Here is a 25,511-nt window from a genome sequence, read left to right as displayed (position 1 = left end):
GGGACCCGATCTTTGGGGTGGACCAATTTTTGGCACAGCATGTTTTGGAGTTTAATAGATGAGATGCATTTTTTTTCCATGGCTTTAGAACCCACAAACTTACCTGAATGAATGAGCATGCATCAAGACATACGAACAATAATAATATTGACAATGATATGCTGAAATAAGTCAGTGATAATCAGTTATAAAGTGCTATGGTTTTCTTTTCTTTCTCCTTTTTTCCCATTTTCCTTCATTACACCTCTTTCCTTTCCCTTCTTTGTTTTCTTTTTTCCTTCCCTCCTTCCCCCTTGTTCTGCTTATGCTTAAGCTATTTTTTGATTTCCAGTTTAGTGAGGATGACCTTCTTTGTGATAGTTAAGACTGTGAAGAGAATAGTTGCAGTGGAGGTTTTTATTTGTAGTATTGATAAGTCTCCTCGAACACACATGTTGGGGGATAAGGGGATGTGGCAGTCCAGTATGTGTGGTCAATAACTTGAAGCCAAAAGTGTCTGACTGGAGGGTAATGCCAAATAGCAAATGCAAATAGTTGTCAGCAGTGTTCTGTGTGCAGTGTGTGCATGTATCAGATTCTCTAAATCCTATTTGATATAGTTTTGTTTTGTTTTTTTTAACTTGTGTAGCGTATTCAATGAATAACTTTATGCCATATGAGCTGCAAGTTCATAGCCGTGTTAATATACATCTTGTTCCAGAATTTGGTATATGTAGGAATGGAAAGGTGAAGTTCCTATTTAGATATATTGATGTATCAGAGTTGCACAGAGACACATAAATTTTAGGCAGGATTTTCTTACTGGTGACACTCACAGCTTCTGTACTGCCAACATCCTTTTAGTGTAAATGAGTATGATCACAGACTACCAGCAAAGTTGTGTGGCAGATCGTCACAAGACACTCAAAGTTGATGCCCAAATGTGCATCGGAGCCACACAACTCAGCAGCACAGACTTTGCAATCCCCCCACAAAGGGTTTCTCAAAAGGCTGGCTTTGCTCAGGTGAACAAGAATTGTAACCATGGTATCACATGTATTTCTGTACCAAGACATCCCAAACTCCTTTCAAATATTAAGCATAACCCACTCTTTATCAGTGTATTAACGTAAGGCTGTTTGATGACGATTTGGACTCCTCTGGGAGATGAGGACACACCCACATTTGCATGAAGTCCAGGTGCTGGTTTTCCAGTGTGTGCGTCTGATGGCCCAAAGCAGACTCAGAGGTGTAACACCATCAATGGCTGCAGTATGGAACAGATGTGGGTGTGTCCTCATCTCCCAGAGGAGTCCAAAGTCCTGGTGTAACATGAGAGGCAGAGAAAGCACCGTGGGAGGACGGGTATTCAAATGAACAGGATAGCACACAGTGGCTAAAACACCAGCAGCCAATTATCACATCTTCTCATATTCATTAGAGATGAGCTGCAGATATGTTTAAATATAAACACTTTATTTAATTAATACAATTATTGTCACATATTCTCACCATTATAGCAGGTAAAGTTGAAACCATTAGAACAACCAAAATCCAACAACCCGCCAGAGCTGTCAATCAGTGCACAGTTCTCAAGATGTTTGCCTCCATCATCAGAGGCGGAGGCAGACATTTGATACACCCGGGGCTTAGCCCTAAAGGGTAGTATGCATGTGGGATTGGGTGGGTGGGGGGGTGTTTTGAGTTTGATTAAAAAAAGAATGACATAATATAGGGAAAAATATATATCACATCTGCAGGACACCTTAAACTAGTTTTTTTAATTAAGCAGCAAGGCAGAACAAAGTCGGGGCTGTATCAAGACACAAGGACTAAACCGGAATTAAAACAGGGCTACAACAGTTCAAAATCAGGAGTACTTAGGATTTAACCAAGACAGAACTAGAATCAAAACTACATGATAGTAGCACTAAAATCATCATAGACCTGCACTACACTTATTTTTTAATTCTACCAAAGTACACTATTTAGATTGAGAAAAGTTTATATAATTATTTAGCCTTGTTGTGCAAACAAGCCTGCATAACTTAATAAATATAGAATTTGAAAAATAACAAACCTAAAAAGAAACACTAGGTACGAGATACATGAGTACCTATGATACGGTGATACTTTTGGTAAACAACCATTTGACTAACATGTCTGTCTCACCTGCTCTTGTTCCCTCTCTGTTCTATCCTCATTCTCCTCTCTCTCTCCCTCTCTGTTCCTCTCTCTCTCTCTCTCTCTCTGTTCCTCTCTCTCTCTCTCTCTCTGTTCCTCTCTCTCCCTCTTTGTGCTGACAATCAAGCCAAACACCAACATCATCAAATATACAGTTGAAACCAGATATTTACATACTCTTCAGATAAAAACACAAACACTTTTTTAATTGTAACATCAAATCAGACTAAATGTTTATTTTTTTTAGATTGATAAATATAAAAAACATATTTGTTAACTTTAAGAGTAAAGAGAGAAACTATCTGTATTTCTTAATTGTAAATGACACCAAATTGTGCAAACCATGTGCACCCTTGATCATGAGGGTGGGAAGCTGCAAAAACGGCCCCCAGGAGCCAGAGGCAGACAGAGATGGATGCAGGAGATGCAGGAGAACTGGGCCATCTGGAGCTGGTGCTCAAAACTTGAAATATAAATGAGTTTGTCTGAAAGGTATTGTCTGAAAATTGTTCATGGGTCTGGATCTGTCTGAGGGGTTTGTTTGCTGCTCTTTCTGGAAAAAAAAATACTTCTAGCACAGTATTTTTGCACATGACAAATAAAGGATCTTGAATCTTTATTAAATCTGGCAAAACAACACATTTTTATTTACAGTGGTGACCTGCAGAAAGCAAAACCTCTTAAAGAAATGAGCATAAGCGCAAGCTGAAGCCATCTGACATTTATGTTAATGAATATAACATATGACTAATATAACAGTTTTCATTGTTTATTAAAATCCGTTTAATAATAATAATAATAATGGACTGCATTTATATAGTGCTTTTCGAGACCCTCAAAGCACTTTACAATTCCACTATTCATTCACTCTCACATTCACACACTAGTTTTAGCTCACAATGAGTATGACTCAATTTGTTTTTCTTTCCTTTATAACAAATAGTTTGAGCCTTAAAAAAGGATGGAAATGACAAATGGGAAAGTGGTTATGATCCAGAGTCAGAGTAACTTTTTTTCCAGTGGCACAGTCTTTTATTTACAGTCTGTTTCTCCTGGTGGTAAACCTCGTTCACGTGTTTGGGTTAATAATTAGGCCTACATAGCTGCTGGTTGCAGCTTAAAGATTCTTCTTAAAGATTCTAAATTCGTCATTGATTTAAACTTTGGGGTTTGCAGAACACACGTGCAGAAAATTACAGAGTAAACAGTGAAAACCACAAACTTAAGTCACAAGATGCTTGAATTCCATTTTTTATTTGAGCAGAAACTTTCAAGGGTCTGTGCCCAGTTGATGATCATACAGTCCAGCAGGTGGCGATAATGCACCAGCGTTATCCGCCAAAAAGAAAAAAGAAGAAGAAGCAGAGTTCCCGCTTGATTGCATTTGTTTCTCAGTTTTTCGCTGGCTCATCCAAAGGTAAGTGACTAGATAACTTTGATCTGAGTTCAGTCAATCTTGAGTTTAGCTCCTGAATGAAGTTTTCTGTTGCTCTCCTCGGTATCTGTTGTCAGTTATTTGTGAACCTGTTGAAAGAAAAAGTCACTACATCAAGTCAAGTTGCTATAAACTAATTTACTGGAAGATATCAACAAAAGCGAGTGAAACAGAAAGAAGTAAACAGCTTTATTATTAGAAGAAAGCTTTTAAATGAGCTAAGTGTAATCAGAGTTTCTGTTATTTTATTAGTCTGTTACTAAGCCCTAGTTAGCATCTTTGTGTCACTGTGTAGCACCTGCACAGTTTAGGAATGCAGCTTGCTAACCAAGCTAGCTAGCTAGCACCACCACCAGCTTATTATTGTCATTGTACATATACAACTAAATTGTGGGTGCTCCAACTGTGCATGAAAAATAATACAAATAGTAAGACAGCAGGCAGACATTAGAAGACAGATTTCAGGCCTAGTGTGAGTGGACTGAGTGATGAGGGTTACTCAGATCATGGCTCAGATTTCTGGGTGGGTGGATAGGAGTGGGGTGTGGGGGGCAGTGTTTGTTAAGAGTCTGAAAGGCCCTGGGGAAGAAGCTGTTTGTGAGTCTGGAGAATTTCAGTGCAGAATTTCAGCTTTAATTCACTGTATTTTTTTTCCCCTAATACTTAGAAGAAGGAAAATAAAAAGAGTTAAAATGAGTGACTGATGCCATAAACTCACCAGCGCAGTGTTTCCAGATGTTCCAGCTGTTTTGCTGTATACTTCTGTAGGATCTGAAATCTTTGTGCACCCATCTGACAGGCTTCTATTGACATTGAAGATTATAAGTTAGTTTTTTTGTTTTGTATCTCATCTTCATCACCTGTGTGTGTGTGTGTGTGTGTGTGTTACTAGTTTATACAGCTCCATTGATTGTTTTGTGTTTGTTCTTGGCCAGGGCATTTTTTAAAGAAATCTGAAGAGTCTTATTTATATGTTTTACTTATAAATAAAATAAATAGATTAGAAAATGAGCAAACTTCCAATTAAATTGCAGACACTTTCTGTACAGTGGGATAAACAGGGAGAGGATTGCTCTCCTGATACTGGTGTGCTATACTGCTAAATTCAGTATCGGTGCTCAAACCTTTTGTGTTTGTTTCAAACAAGTTGCCCACTTAGGGAAGCTCAAATTTGTTCTCTGTATTGTCAGATGGACATATGAGACACTTTGACTCTTCAGTGCAGTGTGGAGCCTAACAAATATCTGTTTTGTGTCCCAGCTGATCAGCTGGAGGAGAAGAGTCTGACGGAGCAGCAGAGGAACATTTTCAGCTACTTGGACTCAGATGAGTCACTACAGAGAAAACAATGAGCTCAACACAGAAGGTGACAGATATTAGTGTTAAGAAATACTCCATCAAAAGCTGAAGTACTGATATAACTTGTTTACTCAAGTGAAAAAGTACGGGCTCTGAAATGTACTCAGAGTAAGAAAGTAAAAGTAGCTCCTTGAAGAACATTTTTACCACCTATTTTTATCCAAAGCTAACTGAACCTTGTGCTATATTAACCTCCTAAGACCCGAACTCTTCCACTGCATTTTTAATTCCTCTTTGATATTTGGGCTGATTGGGACCTGATGAATGTAAAAACAAAGAATTACCAGATTTTTATTTTTTTTACCTAATTTTTGTTTCTAAGAAAAATGAGAGCCACATATGAGGATATTCGTTTAAAATTTTGATAGAACAGTAGCAGTATAATGTCCTCGTAAGTGGATATCAGGCCCTTGTAGAGCAAAACTGAGTATTTTGGTCTAAATAACCCGAAATGTAATGTCCACATACGTGGACGCCAGGTCCTAGGAGGTTAATGTAATATTTAAAATAAGATTAGTAGATGAAATACGAACTATTTATTTCTAACGAGAGCTCCAGTAGATTTTCTTAAAGTACAAGCTGTGATCAGCTGACCTGCTGCTCTCTGTGGATGTACACAACTGAATTCAACCAGATGTCAGCAGATGTTTCATGAGCTGTCCTGGCTGATTTCCATCCTCTACACTGACAGTACACTGTCTTTATATTAGACACTATACTGTTGGTATGAAGGTGGAACTCAGTGAATGAATGTCAGCATCATGAGCTTCAGTTTAAATGAATCTCTGCAACACTTGATGTAATCTAACTCTGACATGAGCACCACAGTCACTGTGCACCAGTCACACTCACACTTTACTTTAAATCCATCACAGTTCAGCAAACTAGCCTGTTTATCCTGCACTAACCTGCAGAGGATCTTCATGCAGTCTTTAAATAACTCAGTTATTCTGTTTCAGATTGTTTTTCAGCATCTTTCAGTATATGAAAAAACATAATGAAACACATACAGACCCAATATCTGATTTCAGCACATGAGGACTTACATGTAAGCTTTACATTCCAGTTTATTAAATCCCACTGAGCAGTCCTTACTTTTAAATCCAACCTCTCTTCTTCCTCTCCTGTCCTGTGTGTCTTTCTCCATCTCTGAGTGAAGTTAGCTCTCTTTCTTTTCTCTCCCTGTGATGTACAGCAGCTGGACCTTTAGCTAGCAACACACTGTGAGAGAAACTGCACACAAACAGAACTTTTTTTTATTGTCATTGTGTAGTTTCTTAGGTAGCAAGACCACAAAAGTGCAAAGACCACACAGTTTGTGTGTTTGCTGATGTTTGTTGAGCTGATAGAAATGCTGCATTTGAAATGACCTGCCACTTAAAAAATATTAATCCATTTATTCTTGCTCGTCTTGTCTATTGCTAGCTGGATGCTGAAGTACCGTGACTGCAACTTATGAGCACCTGCAGTTGTTCGGGTGTTGTGCCCAAAAAAAAAACACTGGCCCACTTTAACTCCTGACTATGTTTTACAAACAGTTTTGCGTCTTTCATCTGTTTTTACGTTTCATAACCAGGTGATTAGTACACTATCAGGATTGCCTTTCATGTGTTACTGTTTAGGTTCAAATCAGTTTGATGTTTGATGCCTGCAGCGATGAAATAACTCCCCTCAAATGGCTTAAACCAAAAGTAACAAGCCTGTTTTGAAAATGTAAATATACAGATATGTGTAGGGAGTAAATGCTTTAAAAAAAAACAAAACCCTGAGGCTACAATCAGACTCTAACATTTGTTTGAAGGTTCAGTTTGTTCAAAGACTGCATTTCACTCCCTTCCTCTGTATCTCTGTCACTGCAGGACCAACATGGACCGAGAAGTCAGCGCTCTCAGGAGGCCGACAAACCTCACAGAAGAAAGAGAGAGAAAAAAAACACCTGTGACGAGTGTGGGAAGGATTTTACTGGGAAGTCTGAACTAAAACAGCATCAGGTCATCCACACTGGAGAGAGACCGTTCAGCTGTGACTTGTGTGAAAAGTCTTTTTCCTGGAAGAGTAGCCTAAAAACACACCAAGTCATCCACAGTGGAGTTAAAGCTTACAGCTGTGATCAGTGTGGCAGGGCTTTTACTCACAGTAGCCACTTACAGAGGCATCTAGTTACCCACTCTGGAACTAAGGCATACAGCTGTGACATTTGTGGAAAAACTTTCAGCCACATAGGAAGTCGAAATACACACCTACGCATTCACACCGGACATAATGTGTACTGGTGTGAACAGTGTGGCAAACAGTTTACAGCAGACACATACTTACAACGCCACATGTTGACCCACACTGAGGAGAGACCTTACAAATGTGACCTGTGTGAGAAGACTTTTAAAGCTCCACATTACCTGAGACAACACCAACAGATCCACACCAGAAAGAGACTCTACAAGTGCAGTTACTGTGAGGTATGTATTTTTATTTTTATCTTGTCATTTTAGCCTGACTGTTTGAAACAACTCTGTTAATTAAATTGTGTTAGCATGTTAGCAATTCTACTGCATGGAAAAGCAGCTCTGAGTGATTATTCAGATTTTCATGTCAGTTATGATTTTAGTATTACTGTAGTATTATGATGGTAGTATTGTAGTTATTGCAGCCCAGTAAACTGAGTGTTTCAACTGAAACAGTAAAATGTAATTGGACGTCTGCAGAGATTCTCTTTATTTCAGGCGACGTTCAGGATAAAAATGTTGAAGGACTGAATTACACTGTCTTTGTGTCTTTGTTTAGAAGCAGAGCGACACAGATGGATCCAGTTCTCAACCCTGTCATCACTGTGGTGGTGGGAAAGACTTTCGTTGTGACCTTTGTGGAAAAACTTTCAGTTGGCAAACCGACCTAAAAAGACATCAACGTAGACACACTGGAGACAAACTGAAATACTGCAAAGAATGTGGGAGAAGCTTCACAACAGCAACTGAGTTAAAAGTCCATGAACTGTTTCACAGTGGGGTCAAAAAGCACCTCTGTGATCAGTGTGGGTCATCCTTCACCACTGCAAGTGAGTTTAAATCACACAAACGAGTCCACACAGGAGAGAAACCATACAAGTGCAGACACTGCGACAAAAGCTTCTCACAATCAGGTAATCGTAAAAAGCATGAATGTACACACATGGAAGGAAACTACAGCTGTGACCAGTGTGACAAGAGCTTCAGGAATCTCAGTTCATACTCTGAACACAAACAATCCCACATTACTAATAAACTGTTTCACTGTTACCAGTGTGCCAAAACATTCACCTCATTGTCGTCTCTGTGCAAACATCAACGTGATCACTCAGGGCTGAAATCACTCCCATCACTGGATCACAGTGAAGCTGAAGAGAGAGGAAGTTCCTCTGGTTTCAGTGTCAGACTCAAAAAGCTTGAGATCAGGCTCCACAGAGTTCAGATAGAATCAACTATAAAAATCTGATGAGGCAGCTATGAATCAAACTGTTCCCCTAGTTCCATTTTATCATTTCAAACCTGTTCTGTTGTGTTCATGTTGAGTGTTTATTTCTTTTCATCAGTTGGTTGAAAACTCTGTTTCCTGTTATGAAGTTATTATTTGAATGTATTTTGATCCACATGTTCTGTTTTCTTGTTGAGGTTCTTTGTGTTATTAAGTTTTGCAATGGTTATGTAAAAATCAAAAATGTTAAATAAAGATACTGTTTAATGACAGAGATTTTGAGCCATGATGTCATTTGCTGTATTTTAGAGTAAAGACTGAAGTGACAAATGGAAACATGTTTACAGTCAGAGTCAGATGAACAGTTTTCAGTGGCACAGATGGAGGTTTATCAGAGGAGGAGACTTGGCTGTTCTCCACTCACACTGAACAGGGTCCCTGCAGCTTATTAAAAATCTGACCTGAAAGTTATGGAAAATAAGATCTTTAAAGTCTTTTATTTTTTAATCAAACGCGCTGGAGGTTTTAAAGCTTCTGATTTTCTGTTTAAGCTGTCAAAGCGATTCATTTTGGAGAATAATCTTTTAAAGTTGTGGTTTCACTTGCTCAGAGTTTATCAGTGTTTCCTGATACAAGGCAAGCAGAGGCTTTCAGGGTTTTTTAGAACAGAGCTGATAGTCTTAGAAAGAAATCGGGGATTAGGACAATTTAATGCAATGATTTGAGAGAAATATGTTTCTCACATTTTTCACTAAATTCTGATAAAATTTTCAACAGTCTTTAACATTTCAAAAGAAACCTGCAATTTGTCTTTCTTCCACTTTCACTCTGCTCTCCTACACTGATGCCTGACTGCTCTGGTGGATTCATTTAACCAGCATCTGGTTTTTAATGGGCCCACAATGTTTGAGGTCTGAGTACAGGTTTCCTGCAACTGCAAAAGCAGCTCATATGGGGTGGGCCCAATAGCTAATTTCAGGGTCAGTAAAGATTTTCTTTATAAAAGTAGAGGAGAGCAGCGGCAGAAGAGTTAAACATACAGCAGTGCATGGGTGGAGCGTGAGCTTTAAACTCATGCACAAGAGAAATGTCAACTCTTTTCAACTGGCAGCCTGCACGGCCACAGATGTCAAGGTCAAGGTTAAGGTCAAATTTATTTATATAGCACATTTCCAGACAGACGATGCTGCAGAAAGTGCTTAACAATATAAAAATGCCATTAAAAAGAAACAATGTAAAACAATAATAACAATATAAAACAATGATAGGACAATAAAATAATTAAAACAATAACTAAGACTATTAGATAAGAGCAAAATGCTTGGGTCACAGTGTGTTTTTTTTTGTTTTTTTTATTTGTTCATTTCAGGCACAACAAAATACATATATTAAACATAAAGTGCACAAAAACAAAAAACAAAATTTACCTGAAAAGGAGTGGGACGAAGAAAACTTATTAAATCCCACCCCTATACTCACTCATCAACAAAAAACAATAGCTTCCCACAGCTACGCCCATCATTGCAAAACCAAACAACACATCAACAGCCCCGGGCATCTCAACGGCAGCTCGCAAACTGTACACAATATATATTAATTATAAATTGCGTTACCACAGGTAACAGGCAATAATAATTACATAGTAACAAGCACACATCTACACACACATGTACATATATGTACATACATACACATTTTTTTTTTTTTTTTTTTTTTTTGAATCCATACCAGCAATGGTAAGAGAACAGACATTACAGAGCACACCAAACCCATCATTGAGTATACTGTGTGTTAAAAGCCAGGGCATAAAAATATGTCTTTTTAGTAGTGATTTAAATTGATCAAGTGTTTGTACCAATAATGTATGTTAGATTGATGCTTGTTTTAGTATGCTACTCTACAGTTAGGGTCCCCATCTCTATTTGAGTATCATTAATATACAAAACACACTAAAAGTTATACATGAATTATTAATTATTTTTTTATTATTGATAAAACTCATGCATACTAATAAAATTCATACACGAGTAACAGCATTATTTTAACTGCCATAAATGTAAATTATTTGTTTAACTTATTGTGTTCATGTAAGCTTATTTCCTTTATTTATTGTTGTTCCTTTGGGGTAGGAACTAAGTGTCTTTCTGTGTTGCGCACAGGCCCCTTTAAGTGATGTAAAGGGAAGTCAAAAAGCATGTGAAAAGAAGCTAAGCTATAAGTTAACTAAGTCATAAGAAGGAATAAATAAGCAGTTTTAAAGTAAAAGAAAGCTGTAAAGAAGAAGAAGAAGAAATTGGGAATTATTTTCGTTAAGTTTTTGTTCCTGAAGCAGACTCATTCCCTCACGGTTACGTGCAGCCAGCGAGGTATGTTAATTGTGTTTGTTTATCGCATATTTGTTAACTTGAGTTTAAATGTTTATTTGTAATATTTATGTTTGGTCATTCTGTACTTTTATGTAATGACAGTTTGACGGTGGATTTTATGGTGTTTCGGGGGAGAAGTGTGACGGAAGAATAAATCCATCTGTGAATGAAGAACCGTGGTGTCGTGTATTAACTGGAGGGAGTGATAATTATTAATAATAATTCTAATGCCAATATGATGACTGTTCATAGCTCCTGCTTTGACTTCAGCTCTGTGTATGTTATAACTTTACTATTCTGTGCAGCTGACAGACCAACAAGAGAACATGCAAGAGAGGCCCACAGACCAGCTGGACCACATACGCTGTACGCTGCCTTCATCAACACCAGAGCTCTGGGCAGGTAGACGGGCCGTCCCCAGACTGCCAGCAGACTGCAAACGTGCTCTCCACACTGAGCCATAAATTATGGCTGTACAACTCATGCTACAAAGAATATTATGCAAAAACATGTTTCAGGCATTGCAGTTGTCAAAATTGAGACAATACAATTAGAGAAGTCAGATAGACCGATTCATCTTTCTTATTAATGTAACCGCTGCATTTCCTCACTGCTCTAATCTTACCCTTCTTCTGCTGAGGCTGTACAACACGAACCTTTGAGATGTGGTAGAACAGGAAATTCTCATCATAGAAGATCCAGGGTTTGAATCCGGCCTAGGGCCTTTCTGTCTGGAGTCTTCCCATGTCCGCTTATGTTCTCTCTGGTACTCTGGTGGCTTCTCACAGTCCAAAAACTAGGTTAATTGACCATAGGTGTGAAAGGTGTGAAAAGTAGCTAATTAGTAAGAGTATTGTTACTCTCCCCAGCTGTAGAAATCAGTCCAGTAACAAGGTGTGTAACATCTAGCAGGGTGACAGAAAACCCCAGGGTAACTTCTAAGGACCTCAACGTCTCTCTCACATTGCGTTTTTTAAACATGTTTCCATTTGTCACTTCAGTCTTTACTCTGAAATACAGGAAGAGAAATCATGGCTGAAACAATTTCTCATGAAACCAGAGGTGTGGTCCAACAGTCAGTTTTGGTGAGGAAGGTTCCTAACTGAGAGAAGTGACCCAGAAGTATCTTTGTAGCAGCTACAATGAATCAAGATCATGAGCTTTATTAACTGATCAAAGTCTATTCTTTAATCTTCTGCATTATTCAGTTTGCATTGGTAATGTCCATTATTGTAATACTTTTTTAAGATGATCAAAACTTTATTATACTTTGGGTTAGCTGGGATAAGTGACGGATGGAGGGAATTTTACTTCAGTCACAGAATTCCTAAACAGGAAGGAGGAGCAGAGTTACAGTGGATCACTATCCAGCAGGGAAACAAGATTTATTTCAATTTCTTGGCTATGAGTGAGATTTACTAAGTGGGCAAATTAGGGTGATGATACCGTTCCAGAGTGATCTATCAATAGTGCACCAATTTACATTCAGAGATGCATGCAGCAAGTTCATTTCTGTATTAACCAGCTTTCTACCAACAGCAGGACAAAAACAGCAGATTCGATCATGGAGCCACTGAATCTGCTAACCTAATTAAAGCAGGTCTTCAGTTTAGGTTTCTTTGTGAAAACAGCACGGCAAAGGAGACTCAGTGAATTTTTGGTATAAGGGATAAATCTTCTGACTGAACCTGCTGGGACTGTGTGAGGTCCTGAGGCTAAGAGTAAGGATTTATCCACAGGAGAGCTGCATTCTTACAAACCATCCCACTGTGTAAACCTGAAATCTGTGGAACAGCTGAGCTGTATGATGTGTACAAGGACACAAAACATTATTTACCATCAGATCCCGAGCCCTCCATGTGAGAGAAACTGCTGATGTGCTACATCCATAAATAATAAATAAATTAGGAGCTAAAGCTAAAAGGACAGTTTATTTGTACCATCTTCACGTGAACACATTCAAGAACATCACAGATGAACGAAACATTAAAAACTTCCACACTACATAAAGCAGGAAAAATAGTTTTTCTTTCAGGTGGTTTCAGAAAAAACAAAAACATCAAACAGCTCCAAGACTCTCTTTGAAAGAACTAAAAACCTTTATTCTCATGGTCCAATCATGAGTGAACTCCCCGATGAAGCCTTGTGTGCTAAAACATGTCAGAGTTTTAGAGGTTAAACATTAGTTTCCAAAACATTTTGCTAGAGAACAATGAACTATCTGAACTCTGTGGAGCCTGATCTCAAGCTTTTTGAATCTGGTGGCAATCCCACCTGCGACTCCCATCATACCTAAAGTGTTACACAGATGCACACGGATAAAAGAAAATAGCTTCAGTGAGAAAAAATGAAAACACTTTAACTAATGGACACAACTTAAATGTCCTCTTTCACCTGTTTAGTATCCAGACTGCAAAGCAGCAGCGTAGCCTCCGACAAAGACACCACCAGGAAGCAAATAGAGGTAGCTGTACTCTGGGGAATCAGTGGGACGTTTGAACATGTCTAACATCCTCTGTGTCACCAGAAAACCACCTGATGAGTGGGAGAGGAAATAAAGACACTTATATTGACAACTGCTAAGTCAATTAAAATCAACAAAATAATCACTAATACAGAAAAACACTAAAAACCTTGTGCGTACTATAATCCTCCATGATGCTAACCCTTCTCTGTCTGACCTACACTGCCCCTTTTACAAATGTTACAGTTAACACATCATCTGCTCCCGAGCTTATCATCTCCACATGTACTTTACAAATTCAATTAGGCCCTTCCTTCCGTCTTGTTACGTTTTCCAAACAGCTGAAATATTTTTGTAGCTGCAGTAATTTACAGCAGGGCATTAACATGTTCTGTGCTGAGCGGTCACGTCTTCGTCTCTCTGACATACTTACTGAAGACATAGATAATTCATTTGATTCTAAATTACAGCTTTCCATCGCACCATCTTGCAGGGGTTTGTTGTGACAAGTGGGTCCAGCACTCATTTCCAACCGTGATTTCTGTCAGCCCGGATGACAAAGATATCATGACATGGTGCACTTATCCACTCACTCAGAGGGAACAAGGCATTTTAAATCACAGGTGATTATGTACTAAAATGGTTGGTCTTATGAATATAACATGCTATCGATACATTTTCATTGACAAAGCAGAAAGTAAAAAAACAAAAAACCATTTGGGACATTCCCGTACATTTGGGAAAATGTTTCTCTCTTAACCTTACTATTTCATTTTGTTGTTAACTGCAGCTGTACTTTGTGAGTGCGTTAGTGAACATCTTTGTGAACAGTACCTCATTAGAAATGATTCAGACATCAGATTTTTGTTTTTAACTTAAATATTTGTGTTGCGGAGGTGTGGTCTCAGGTCTGCTGCAGAGGAGGGGTGACGCAGTGAGCTCGAAGGGGAGGCGCAGAGGCGTGGTGGGAACAGGTGTGCCTGGGCAGGTTGATTGATGAGGAGTCTGTTTTCTCTTCTAGTGACGGCTGGACAGTAGTGGTGTGCGATACTGCATATTTTGGTATCGATCCAATACCAAGTAAATATGGGCCAGTATCGCTGATACCGATATCGATACTTTTCAATAAAGAAGGTAGATGCGTCACTGAATTGCTAAATCTCAATTAATTTTCATGACCTTAAGAGTTTTTTGTGATGTTTCCTTTTTTATAATTAAATAGTTAAATCCCAGGACATAATTAGGAGGAATTTTATAATTAAATAGAAAATGAATTTGATCCATTTTTTTTTTTAGAAAAATCTTAATTAAAAGTGTACACAAACCAGTAAAAAATTAAAACAAACAAGTACTGTTGAGAAACTATACTACAAAAAGTACTATTAAAATTCTCAACAACGACTGGTAAAAATATAAATGATATGTAAACAACTTAAAAGCTACTAATGTCTGGTGAAGCTGAACGCAGATGGAAGAGGGACAAACTTCAGGTGTTTCATTCTTCCCCTGAGTCTGACCCCTCTGTCTCGATCCCTTGCTCTGCTGTTTTTAACCAGTTTGAGCCTGTGACTCTTTCTTATTTAGAGGATGCCCTCTGGTTCCCCAAATGATCCTGTCCCACCCTGATTTTTTAAGGAGATTTTTGCTAGCATAGGCTGTTCTTACTGTTATAAACAGCAGTTTAATATCTGGTGTAGTCCCTGCTAATTTTAAGCATGAAATAGTACAACCCTTGCTTAAGAAACCTGCCCTGGACCACACTGTATTGGCTAACTACAGGCCTATCTCCAAGTTGTCTTTTATGTCGAAAATTTTAGAGAAAATTGTACACTGCCAATTGATGGATTTTTTTTAAAATGAGAACGGTATCTTAGAGGTCTTCCAATCAGGTTTTAAAAACTTTCATAGCACTGAGTCAGCACTCTTAAAGGATTTTAATGATATCTTCCTTACCTGTGACTCTGGTAATCATGTTGTTCTTGTCCTCCTTGAACTAACAGCTGCTTTTGACACTATAGACCACAACATTTTATTGTCTCACTTACACTGTCTTGTTGGTATATGTATGATTTCTATACATTTTACATGAGATAAAAACTTTGTTCAAAAGATTCAGATAATTGCCACCACATATCCAAACCGACATCATGACCAGCAGCTTTTAAGGCTGTGGCTCCAGCAAACATCAGCTGATACTAGAAAGTAATATTAAATCAGTTCTAACAGTTGATCAAGCTTAAACGTGCTGCTGTTGTTTACCGCGACATCCGCTGGTTTTCTCTTTCTGGCGCAAAGTGGGCGATAAACAAACCAGAGAGAAAAGCGATCAGCTGATCATTGATCAGTTTCATGATTGAAGTAGAAACAGGGGAGGGAGGGGGAGAGAGTGCGAGAAGAGGCAGCTGTGCAGCCTAAAGACAGAATAACTGCAGCTTTGTGTCTCTTTTTCATTATAGCTAAAGTACGGGACAAACTGCGTCGCTTCTCAGCTCAATACGAAACGCGTAATATTTTCTCTGAATGAGGGACCATTCCATTTTTAAGGAGCCATTGGCAACTCTACTAACTAACCTTATGAATAAAATAAAGTTCACTATCAGTAACATCATAGCACCCACCCAGCTGTATAGAAACTCTGTCATGCTAGCTAGTACGCAGTACGAGTTATTGTAACTGACTGTAAAAAGTCAGCACAAGGAAAATAAACTCCACCTAAACTTGGTTTATATGTGACTCAGATAGACTGCAGGTCATAACTTCTTACCTGTAGTTCAGTTCACCGCACACTCGGACCAGTGTTCCAGATTAACTGGCGCTTAGATTAACTGGATTTGGTCAACAGATGTGTGGCACACTTGCGTTTCAGGAGCTGCTACCGACAAACCAGCAAAAAAAACAAAGCAAAACAAACAAAACAAAACAAAACAAAAAACCGCCATTTGTGTCATCTGTGACACTTGTGAGGTTATCTCAAACACACTTTGTCAGTCTTGATGCTGTTGAACAACAAAATGTTTAAAAATGTTTACCTGGTGATATTCTCGCGCGCGACGCGATCGCGAAAACAGCAAACAATTAACACCACGCCAGTGTTGTTCACAGGCAGTAGCGGTTTTAGATACGGGCGGGGCGACACGGGCGGTTGCCCGGGGCGTCATCGTGGTGGGAGGCATCACGGGCAAAATAAATAAATAAATTTGCTCGTGCTCATGCTGCCCCGACATCATGCCAGCGCATATTAGGGATGGCATAGGCACCGATCGGTTTTCTATCGCCCATTTGCTGGGAGTAAGGGCGCCCTCCGTTTGCGAGGTGCGCCTGCTGCTTGCGGCACAGGGAGGAGAGGGCGGGGCGGCGGGGGATTCTCTGGCTGGCTGGAGCACCATCTAATAACCAACTCGCAAATAAACAAACCAACAACACGAAAACACCAGACATTATGATACAGACTTATAATTTGCACCGATGTTTTTTTTTGAAATTCTATAAAGTGCGCCCTCAGTGCGCCTGCTCGCTGCTGAAGTCAAAGTAAACTTTATTGTCATCTCCGCTACATACAGTCCAGTATATAGAGAGACGAGACGACGAGGCTCCAGTTACAGCAGTGCAAGTAAACGAACAATAAATATTCAAGAGTAAAAAAATAAATATACAATTTAGGACTCGGGGTAAAGGGATCAATAACAATTTAAAATGAATATTTTATATTTTGTTGATTTAAAGTGTCACACACAACCCGTGGAAAGGAGAGGGAGACCTGCTGCTCCCAAATAGAGCACATTTCATTCATAATGTTGTAAATCCAAGCCCATTATGTATTCATGATCCGAATCCTGGGTTGTGTGAAATCCCAGAAATAAACCCTAGACAAAGCGAATCTGTGAACTAAGGTGTAGGTCTGTTAGGTTATGTTGTGGTGATCCTCGAGTTGGGGGATGGGTGTTCATACTGGAGTGCAAAATTAAAAACCAAGATGGACAAGAAAGTTCAAAGCCATCAGGTGCTCAGTTTAAAAAAAAGAGAGAAAAGAAGAGGAGTGTAGCGACTTCCACAGTCGCTAGAGGCCGGGGATGAGCCTGCCTATTTGCCTGACGCGCTGTCAACTTTACGCAATAATGTGAGAGGTGGAATTGCTTGCTTGTTTATTAAAGTGCTTGAAAACTTGACAGAGCAATGTGATCGGCTCGCGATTCAAACTCTTAAAACATCACAGGCTCTAATGCAACAAGCATGTTCCCTCTAAGCTGCGCACGTGCGCAATTGCGCACTGCTGGCATGGTCTCTGCTCACAGAAAATCTGCGTTGCGCACAAAAAAATCTAACCTGAATTGAAATTAAAATTAATACTTTAACAATTCTGTTTTGCAGTGTTAGTCAGTAAGTGCCTGGCTGCTCCCATATGGGATTAGAACGATGCCACCTTATCCCATAGTTCAGCCAATAATGCGATTCACATTCGTATATACGCAGCCAATCAATGTCGTTGACAGTCCACCAGCAGCTTGACACTTTCAGCAGCACTGCACTGAAGCTGTCTTTGTGCTCCAGGGGTGAAAATATGATGGAAAAAACTGAACGTCAATACGTCGCACATAAGAAAATTATATGTCAAAACACATAATAAACATATTTTCAGTGTTAATTTTTCTGATAGTGTTTAATGTTTATCATAAGATCAATCCCAGAGTTGGGAAATTCACAGGAGATATTTTCTTATTAAATTTTCTGAAGTTTCCAACTTTTTTTTTTTTTATTTTTGTTTTATTTTTTTTGGGCCACTGTTAACAGGTGCACAAGCTGTTTTCTAAAAGTGGAGATGTCACACGTATCATCATTGGCCTGGACGAAACCAAGAAGACTGCTTGTGGATTCTGCTTTGTCGAGTATCATTTAAAAATGTTTAATTCATGCTAAAATATACTGAGTCAGTAATTTGACTGGCTGCCATGCACTTAGAAATTGAAGTTACCAGTACGTCATGATTTACACATGTTGTGCCTTAATGCTGTCCCAGATACTACACCTGTGCAGATGCAGAGCATGCCTTGCGCTTCATTAATGGCACACGGCTGGATAACAGCATCATCAGGACAGACTGGGATGCTTCAAGGATGAAGGCAGTTCGGTCGTGGCAAATCAGGAGGACAGGTGAGGGTTAGGATATGAGTACTTTTATAAATGTGGAAGTAATCGGCTGTGTAGGGCTGTGCGATATGACCAAAATCTCATCCCGATATAAGACATCTATCCTCCCGATAACGATATAAATCACAAAAATGTAACATTTTCTGTAAATTCTGTGAATCTCGGGCAGCTCGACTTGCGTGAAGTGTTTCCAGCTGTGCGTCGTGTGCCTGGAGTCAGTGTTTTAACCGACGCATGAAACGATAAATTTTAGACATAAGTTGTAATGCCCGACGGTTTCTTTGTGAGTATTTATTACAGAGCGTGCTGCGGGGAAAGCCTGTTCTAACGTTTGAGTCTAAGGTTTATTTTTTAGCACCTGACGGCTCTTTTTTTGCTTCTCATCTGTAAACACTCTGCATACTCTTTCGTGTGATTCAGTTTATTTTAAAAGTCTCAACAGGATCTTGAGCTTTATTGTGAAAGGTTTACGTGGAAAATAAACAAGCGGACACACGGTGGTTTTACCGTCCTTGTTGCTAACGACAGCGCATAAACATAGGCGCTTGTCCGTCACTAGTGTGGTTGTATTAAATATAAGAGAAAGAAAGAACTTTAAGAAATTAATATAGCTACTACAGTGACCATCAAAACTATGAAAAAATATTGCCGTAAGCAGTTTATTTTGCAACACCACGAAACAAACGATAGCGTAAAATGAAATGATAGACGTTTTTATATTTCATCCGATATATATTGTTATATCGAACAGCCCTACTGCTGTAGATGCCAACTGCTGGGTTTTTGGTTTTGTTTTTTAATTGGAGTAAACTACAAAGCTAAAAGTTAGTTCTGTGAGTACGAAACTGCACTCGTATTAGAACTAATGTAAAAAGATATTAACCCACGACTCAAGTAATGTTAAAGGACATTGAAGATATCTCTGATCTGGGCTTTAGAGCTCAGCTGCCTGGAATAATTTAAACAATTCATCTTGTTTATTTAAACAAAAGAAGCCTCCAATAGATCCAGCTGTTGTGGTTCTAACCCTATATAACCTGCAACTTTCATAAAATATTGTTTCTGTCTAATTTTAATGTTTTGGGTTCCTTTTTTTTTTTTTTTTTTTTTTTTTTACTGATTGTGTGATCAGAGTTTTTATACCCCTTTGCTGGGTTACTAAACATCCAGATCAGCAACTTCAATCCAGAAATGCTTGCGTCTGCTTTTCAAATCCATATCAGATCAGATGAGTATCTTACTTATTTTAGTCATACAATTTACAAGTGAGCTTACCAAAGCAGGGACACTTAATTGGTGATTGTAATAGTTTCAATTACTTTGGAGCGTTGGATTCCTGAACACAATGAAGTTGAGAGCTCAGGTTTGGCTGATCCTTTTTGCCTGACTGTCAATCATCATGATGATCACTTTCTGTCATTGAACACTTTAACAATCTCTGCACTGCAGATGTTTTGGACAACAATATAAAATGCAGCATACTATGACATTTTAAAAAATGACACATACTTTTTGAATGCCATTTGAGTAAATACACTTTATCATGGCATTTGAATACGCTAGTATGATATTTAGAACTTTAGAAAATAAATTATGCATGAATACCCATGGCCTTTAAAAAGATGGCATTACCGTAGTAATGCATTAGCAAAATGAGTGGATATATTATGCTGTTAACAAACACAATGTAACATAATTAGGGATGGGTATCGTTTAGGTTTTATCTGATACCGGTGCCAAACCGGTTCTTTTGAAACAGTGCCGGTGCTTAAAGAATGGAGAACACAAACTTTGTCCAAAAACCTCTCATGTTTAGCTGCTTTCCACTTTTTCTTTGGTCATTTTAGCCTTTTTGGCCAGGGTGAAGGGAGCATCTGCCATCAAACAAGAAGACAGTCGCATGTAACTACGACGGTGTTTGCTAGTTCACCTTACATGCATTAATTTAATAACATAGTTAGCCTACTCAACGTAAATTACACACAAACAACATTAAGCTACTCGCCCAGAGAAGAACGACTGCTGCTGCCATCATCATCCGTCATCATGTCTGCTACACTGGCGGGGCTCGGGGCCAGGACACTCCTCTTCAGGTTCTTGGAGGGTGTTGCTAACTCCGGGTCCGATAACAGGCACCACACCTGTGGTAGGTACAGTGCATTTCTCAGCTTTAAAAAAAAACGCTATGCGTCGCCAGGTGTTTCAGCAGATTCAAGGTGTTACCTCCTTTTCACAGTATCACCTTAAAGCACTTGTTGCAGGCTGCTGAGTTTGCATCTTTTGCTGTGAAGTACAGCCAGACTTTTGACCGCTTCGCCTTGGGCGTTTTTAATCTGTAGCTCTGCTCTAAAAGAACGTACGTACCTGGGGCCACCTACTGTCTTTGGAAAGGTAAAATGATTGGCTAGAATCTGAAGTGTATGATATCTCAGGGAAAAAAAAAAGCACCGAAATGTGCGCTGCTTTTCGGTATGGTTACTACCGTTTATGTCGACACCGGTTACCGGTACCCATCCCTAAACATAATCATGTTTTATTTTGTCAAGCTTTCTGGGAGCGTAAACTTGACAGGAAATACTGGGCAAAGGACCTGATTATTGTTTGGATTTTCCTTTTCTACAAACACCCAGCAGTATGATTCAAGGGTGGCTTAACGGTCCACCATATACAAACACATGTGAGCCCACAAAGGGCAGGAAGTAACATTGCTTACCAAATAAGGAAACCAGAACCTTACATAGAGTGCGCCTGGAGTTAACACTATAGCCTCGCCCACCATTCGACAGGCCGGGAAGGAGAATAGAAACAAAAGAATGTCTTTAATCATGCCGTTTGAAACAAGGTTTACAAATTTAAGTACAACAATGACAAATATTACCAAAATCAGTTGGATGCTGATTTTACAGTGTTGGGTAGAGTGTGTTAGTCTCAGTTGAACAAGTGATTGATTTATGCTCTCTTCCCCCCTCTTTGTGTTTCTGTGTGTAACTGTGTAGGTAGGTGAGAGATGATTACGACCCAGCGAGAGACAGTTACGGTAACTGGCTCAGCAGCATCGACCCGCAGAGGGGCGCAATAGTTTTTAGAATAAACACCACAGCAGTCTGCCTGGACTACAGAGTCCCAGCTGTTAGTCCTGCTCCAGATTAACTCTCCCACAAGGTCAAGCAAGCTACCACAGATTAGAAGTTTTGTCATGAAAGCCCTCTGCAGCAGTCCAGCTCGGACTACTGGATCCAGGTGTGAGCAAATGTTATTTATTTGTTTTTGAGGCCTGGTTTTTGCTCTGCCTGTCTCTGCAACTACACGGTTGACATGTGATATTTGTTGATGTTTATTATTCTGTGTAAAGAAATGCCATTGATTTTCCTGCAGGCTGGAAAGGCTCTGATAAAGTTGTCTTGATTTTCTGTGTCATGTTCAAATAACTACCTGAAGTAGTGAAGATGCAGTGCTGTTCCATGAATGAAATTTTGTCCAAAACTGTGCATACTTTTTAAAATAAAGTCTTGTTTTTGAAATTTGATGCCATTTTGTGAAATCTGTTTGGTTTGGTATTATCTGTCGCAGACAGATGGATATAGATAAATATAGTGTGTGTGTGTGTGTGTGTGTGTGTGTGTGTGGTGTGTGTGTGTGTGTGTGTGTGTGTGTGTGTGTGTGTGTGTGTGTGTGTGTGTGTGTGTGTGTGTGTGTACAGAGACATATATAACTCTTATCTCATCATCATGGCATCTGTTAGTGGGTGGGATATATTAGGAAGAAAGTTAATATTTTGTCCTTAAAGCTGATGTGTTAGAAGCACGAAAAAATGGACAAAAATAGCAATGTTAGTGAAAAGGGCCAAATTGTGACGGCTAGCTTCGAGCATCTCAAAAAGTGCATCGCTTGTGGGGTGTTCCCGGCCTGCAGCGGGCAGTATCTACTAAAAGTGGTTTAAGGAAGGAACCATGGCGAACCAGCGACAGGGTCCTGGGTGGCAAAGACACATTGATGCACGTGGGGAGTGAAGCAAGTCTGTGTAGGCAGTGTGTTGCTTTGGGCAATGTTCTGCTGGGAAACCTTGGTTCATGCCATCCATGTGGATGTTACTTTCATCAGGGCAGCTTGGGCAGCACAAGGGGGACCAATGCAATGTTAGGCTAGTGGTCATAATGTGAGCTTAATAAAATGAAAGAAATCCAGCAATAAAAAGAGAAGTAGTACATTTTGGATATACACATTAAACCAGGGGTGTCCAAACTCCGGCCCGCGGGCCATTTTTAATTGGCCCGCAAATAATTTTATAAATAGAATAGAATATGGCCCGCACTTCAACTTTTGCTTGAGTGTATTGCACTTCTTAGTTTTAACACCAGAGGGAGCTACTGTTGATCAAGGCAGTTGCTCCACCAAAAGGACAATCACAGAAGAAATTTACCCCAAGTTACTAAACATGGCAGAACCAAAGAAGCGAAAGGTAGAAAGTGAGTGCAGAAAATTTCAGACACGGTGAGAGATTGAATATTTCTTCAAAGAATTCAAGGGGACGTGTGTCTGTTTGATCTGCACCGAAACTATGGCAGTTATGAAATCAATCAATCAATCTTTATTTATAAAGCACTTTTCATACAAAAAAAAAAAAACTGTAGCACAAAGTGCTTTACATGGTTAAAAGCAGCCCACCCCACCCTCCCACTCATTCCCCACACTCTCATTAACAGAAACGGTCATGGATATACACATTACTAACACCCCCCCCCCCCCCCCCCCCCCGCCCACACACACACACACACACACACACACACACACACACACACACACACACACACACTTAAAGAGTAAAATTGGGCTGGGTACGCATTAGCCAAGTGAGGAAACACTATCACAGGGAGCTGTCTGCACCGGGAGCCGGTCACAGACCGCAGCCTCCAGGCTGGGCACACAGCAGGAGGGAGGCAAAGAAGCCCCCCAGCCAGGCTGAGAGGATCCACAGAGCCCCAGCAGCCACGGTCGATCACAGCCCCGGTGCAGAGAGCCCCCTCCGAGGAAACACTGGAGATATGACCTAATAAGAATATAAACAGGATAAAAAGATAAAATAAATAAGAGTGGGATACAATATAAATATAAGTATAAACAGAGTAAGAAGATAAAAAATGAATAAGAATAAAATCAATAAATATTAGGTAAAACTAAATTAATAATATAAATAGAATAACAGGATAGAATAAATAAGCATAAAATAAATAAACGTTAGTTAAAAGCTAAATTAAAAAGGTGGGTCTTGAGCCTGTTCTTAAAAACATGTACGTTCTCTGCGGCCCTGAGCTCCTCCGGCAGGCTGTTCCACAGTCGAGGACCATACCACTGAAAAGCTGCCTCTCCGTGAGTATGTGTCCTGACTTTAGGAACAATCAAAAGGCCAGTACCAGAGGACCTCAGGGTACGCGAGGGTTCATATGGTAAAAGCAGATCTGAAAGATAAGAAGGCCCAAGACCATTAAGACATTTAAAAACCAATAAAGAACTTTAAAATCGATCCTGAAACACACGGGGAGCCAATGCAGCGATTGTAAAACCGGTGTAATGTGGGCCCGCCCTCTGGTCTTCGTCAGCACACGAGCTGCAGAGTTTTGTAAAAGTTGTAAAGGTGAAATATTCTTTTTGGGGAGACCAGAGAGCAGGGCATTACAGTAATCAATGCGACTGGTAATAAAAGCATGCATCAGCATCTCCGTGTTGGCCCGAGAGAGAATAGGGCGGACTCTGGCTATATTTTTTAGATGATAAAATCCAATTTTGGTTACGTGTTTAATATGTGGGATAAAACCAAGCTCAGAGTCAAGAATAACACCCAGGTTTTTCACTTGTAGTGAAGGGCATAGTGAAAATGCCTGTAATTTAGACAAGAGTTTCTCTCTCTGAGCCTCAGGACCGATGATTAAAACTTCAGTTTTGTCCTGGTTAAGCTGTAAAAAGTTTTCTGCCATCCAAGATTTTATATCTAGAATACAGTTAAAAAGGGCATCCATTGGTCTGGTGTCATCAGGAGACACGGAGATATACAGCTGAGTATCATCAGCGTAACTGTGGAAGTTCACTCCATGCCTCCTGATGACACTGCCAAGAGGAGCATATACAAATTAAAAAGTACAGGGCCTAAAACCGACCCTTGAGGCACACCACATGTCATTTTATGGATCTTAGAGGAGCATGTATCCATACACACCATAAAAGTTCTGTCTGAGAGATAGGAAGTGAACCAGTTGTGTACAGCACCAGAGAGGCCCACCATGTGTTTCAGTCTGTTTAAAAGTATAGCGTGGTCTACTGTATCAAAGGCTGCGCTTAGATCCAGTAGCACCAGGACTGAGAGCTTTTGGGAGTCCCAGTTACATCTAAGATCATTTAAAACCTTTAGGAGAGCGGTCTCTGTGCTGTGGTTCACCCGAAATCCAGACTGAAATATTTCTAGGATCTGTTTATCAATCAAAAAATCATTAATCTGAGTAAAAACAAGTTTTTCTAAAATTTTACTTAAAAATGGTAAGTTGGATACAGGTCTGTAGTTATTAAAATCATTGCAATCCAAATTGCTCTTCTTCAGAAGGGGCCTCACCACCGCCGTTTTAAAAGCAGCAGGGAAGACACCCAACTGAAGAGAGCAATTCATCATGTATAAAAGCTCCGCTTCAAAACATCCATAAAGTGTTTTAAAAAGTGAAGAGGGGATTGGATCTAAAAGACATGTGGTGAGTCTCACTGTGGAGAAAACTTTCTTAAGGTTCTCAGCATTAACCAGGACAAAGCTGTCCAGTGTCTCCTCAGGTACAATCGAGCCCTCAGATGTGTTTAAAATCATATCACGAGAAGATAAAATATCACATCTGATGGTGTTGATTTTTCCCCTGAAGTGGTCTGCAAACTGCTCACAGAGTGAGTCTGTGGGGGTTCTTTGGGAGCTGTTAAAATCAGGTTAAATAAATGATCTATGGTGGAGAAGAGGACCTTGGGATTATTTTTGTTATTACTGATTATTTTGGCGAAGTATGAATTTCTTGAATTCCTTAGTGCAGTGGTTCCCAAACTTTTTTTGCCAGCCCCCCCTTTTTTACAAGAAAAATGTTCGCCCCCCCCGCGCACAAACACA

At 39.6% G+C, this 25,511-nt stretch overlaps 1 protein-coding gene and 1 long non-coding RNA gene across 3 annotated transcripts; one reads left to right on the top strand and one right to left on the bottom strand.

Moving 5' to 3' along the window:
• Nucleotides 1-12,699: 12,699 nt before the first annotated feature.
• LOC109195128 (nuclear cap-binding protein subunit 2-like) lies at nt 12,700-21,804 on the top strand. 2 transcript variants are annotated; one of them, XM_025899717.1, is made up of 5 exons: nt 12,700-13,234; nt 18,023-18,117; nt 18,249-18,382; nt 20,227-20,525; nt 21,376-21,804. In XM_025899717.1, exons 1-4 carry the CDS (start codon nt 13,151-13,153, stop codon nt 20,283-20,285), a joined length of 372 nt encoding a protein of 123 aa, XP_025755502.1. In that variant the 5' UTR covers nt 12,700-13,150; the 3' UTR covers nt 20,286-20,525; nt 21,376-21,804. The 2 variants fall into 2 exon arrangements, 1 of the variants encoding a protein (XP_025755502.1); XR_002056803.2 differs by lacking the exons at nt 12,700-13,234; nt 20,227-20,525 and having other exon boundaries at nt 17,995-18,098.
• On the bottom strand, nt 12,851-13,767 carry LOC112842662 (uncharacterized). Its single transcript, XR_003214577.1, has 2 exons — nt 13,668-13,767; nt 12,851-13,305 (listed from the first exon to the last, which is right to left on the bottom strand). It is a non-coding gene; the product is annotated as an uncharacterized LOC112842662 (long non-coding RNA).
• Nucleotides 21,805-25,511: the final 3,707 nt, after the last annotated feature.

The sequence above is a fragment of the Oreochromis niloticus genome, linkage group LG17, assembly GCF_001858045.2.
Source record: "Oreochromis niloticus isolate F11D_XX linkage group LG17, O_niloticus_UMD_NMBU, whole genome shotgun sequence".
NCBI lineage: Eukaryota > Metazoa > Chordata > Actinopteri > Cichliformes > Cichlidae > Oreochromis > Oreochromis niloticus.
Note: the sequence above shows the minus strand (reverse complement) of the source record. Positions and strands in the feature narration are given on the sequence as shown.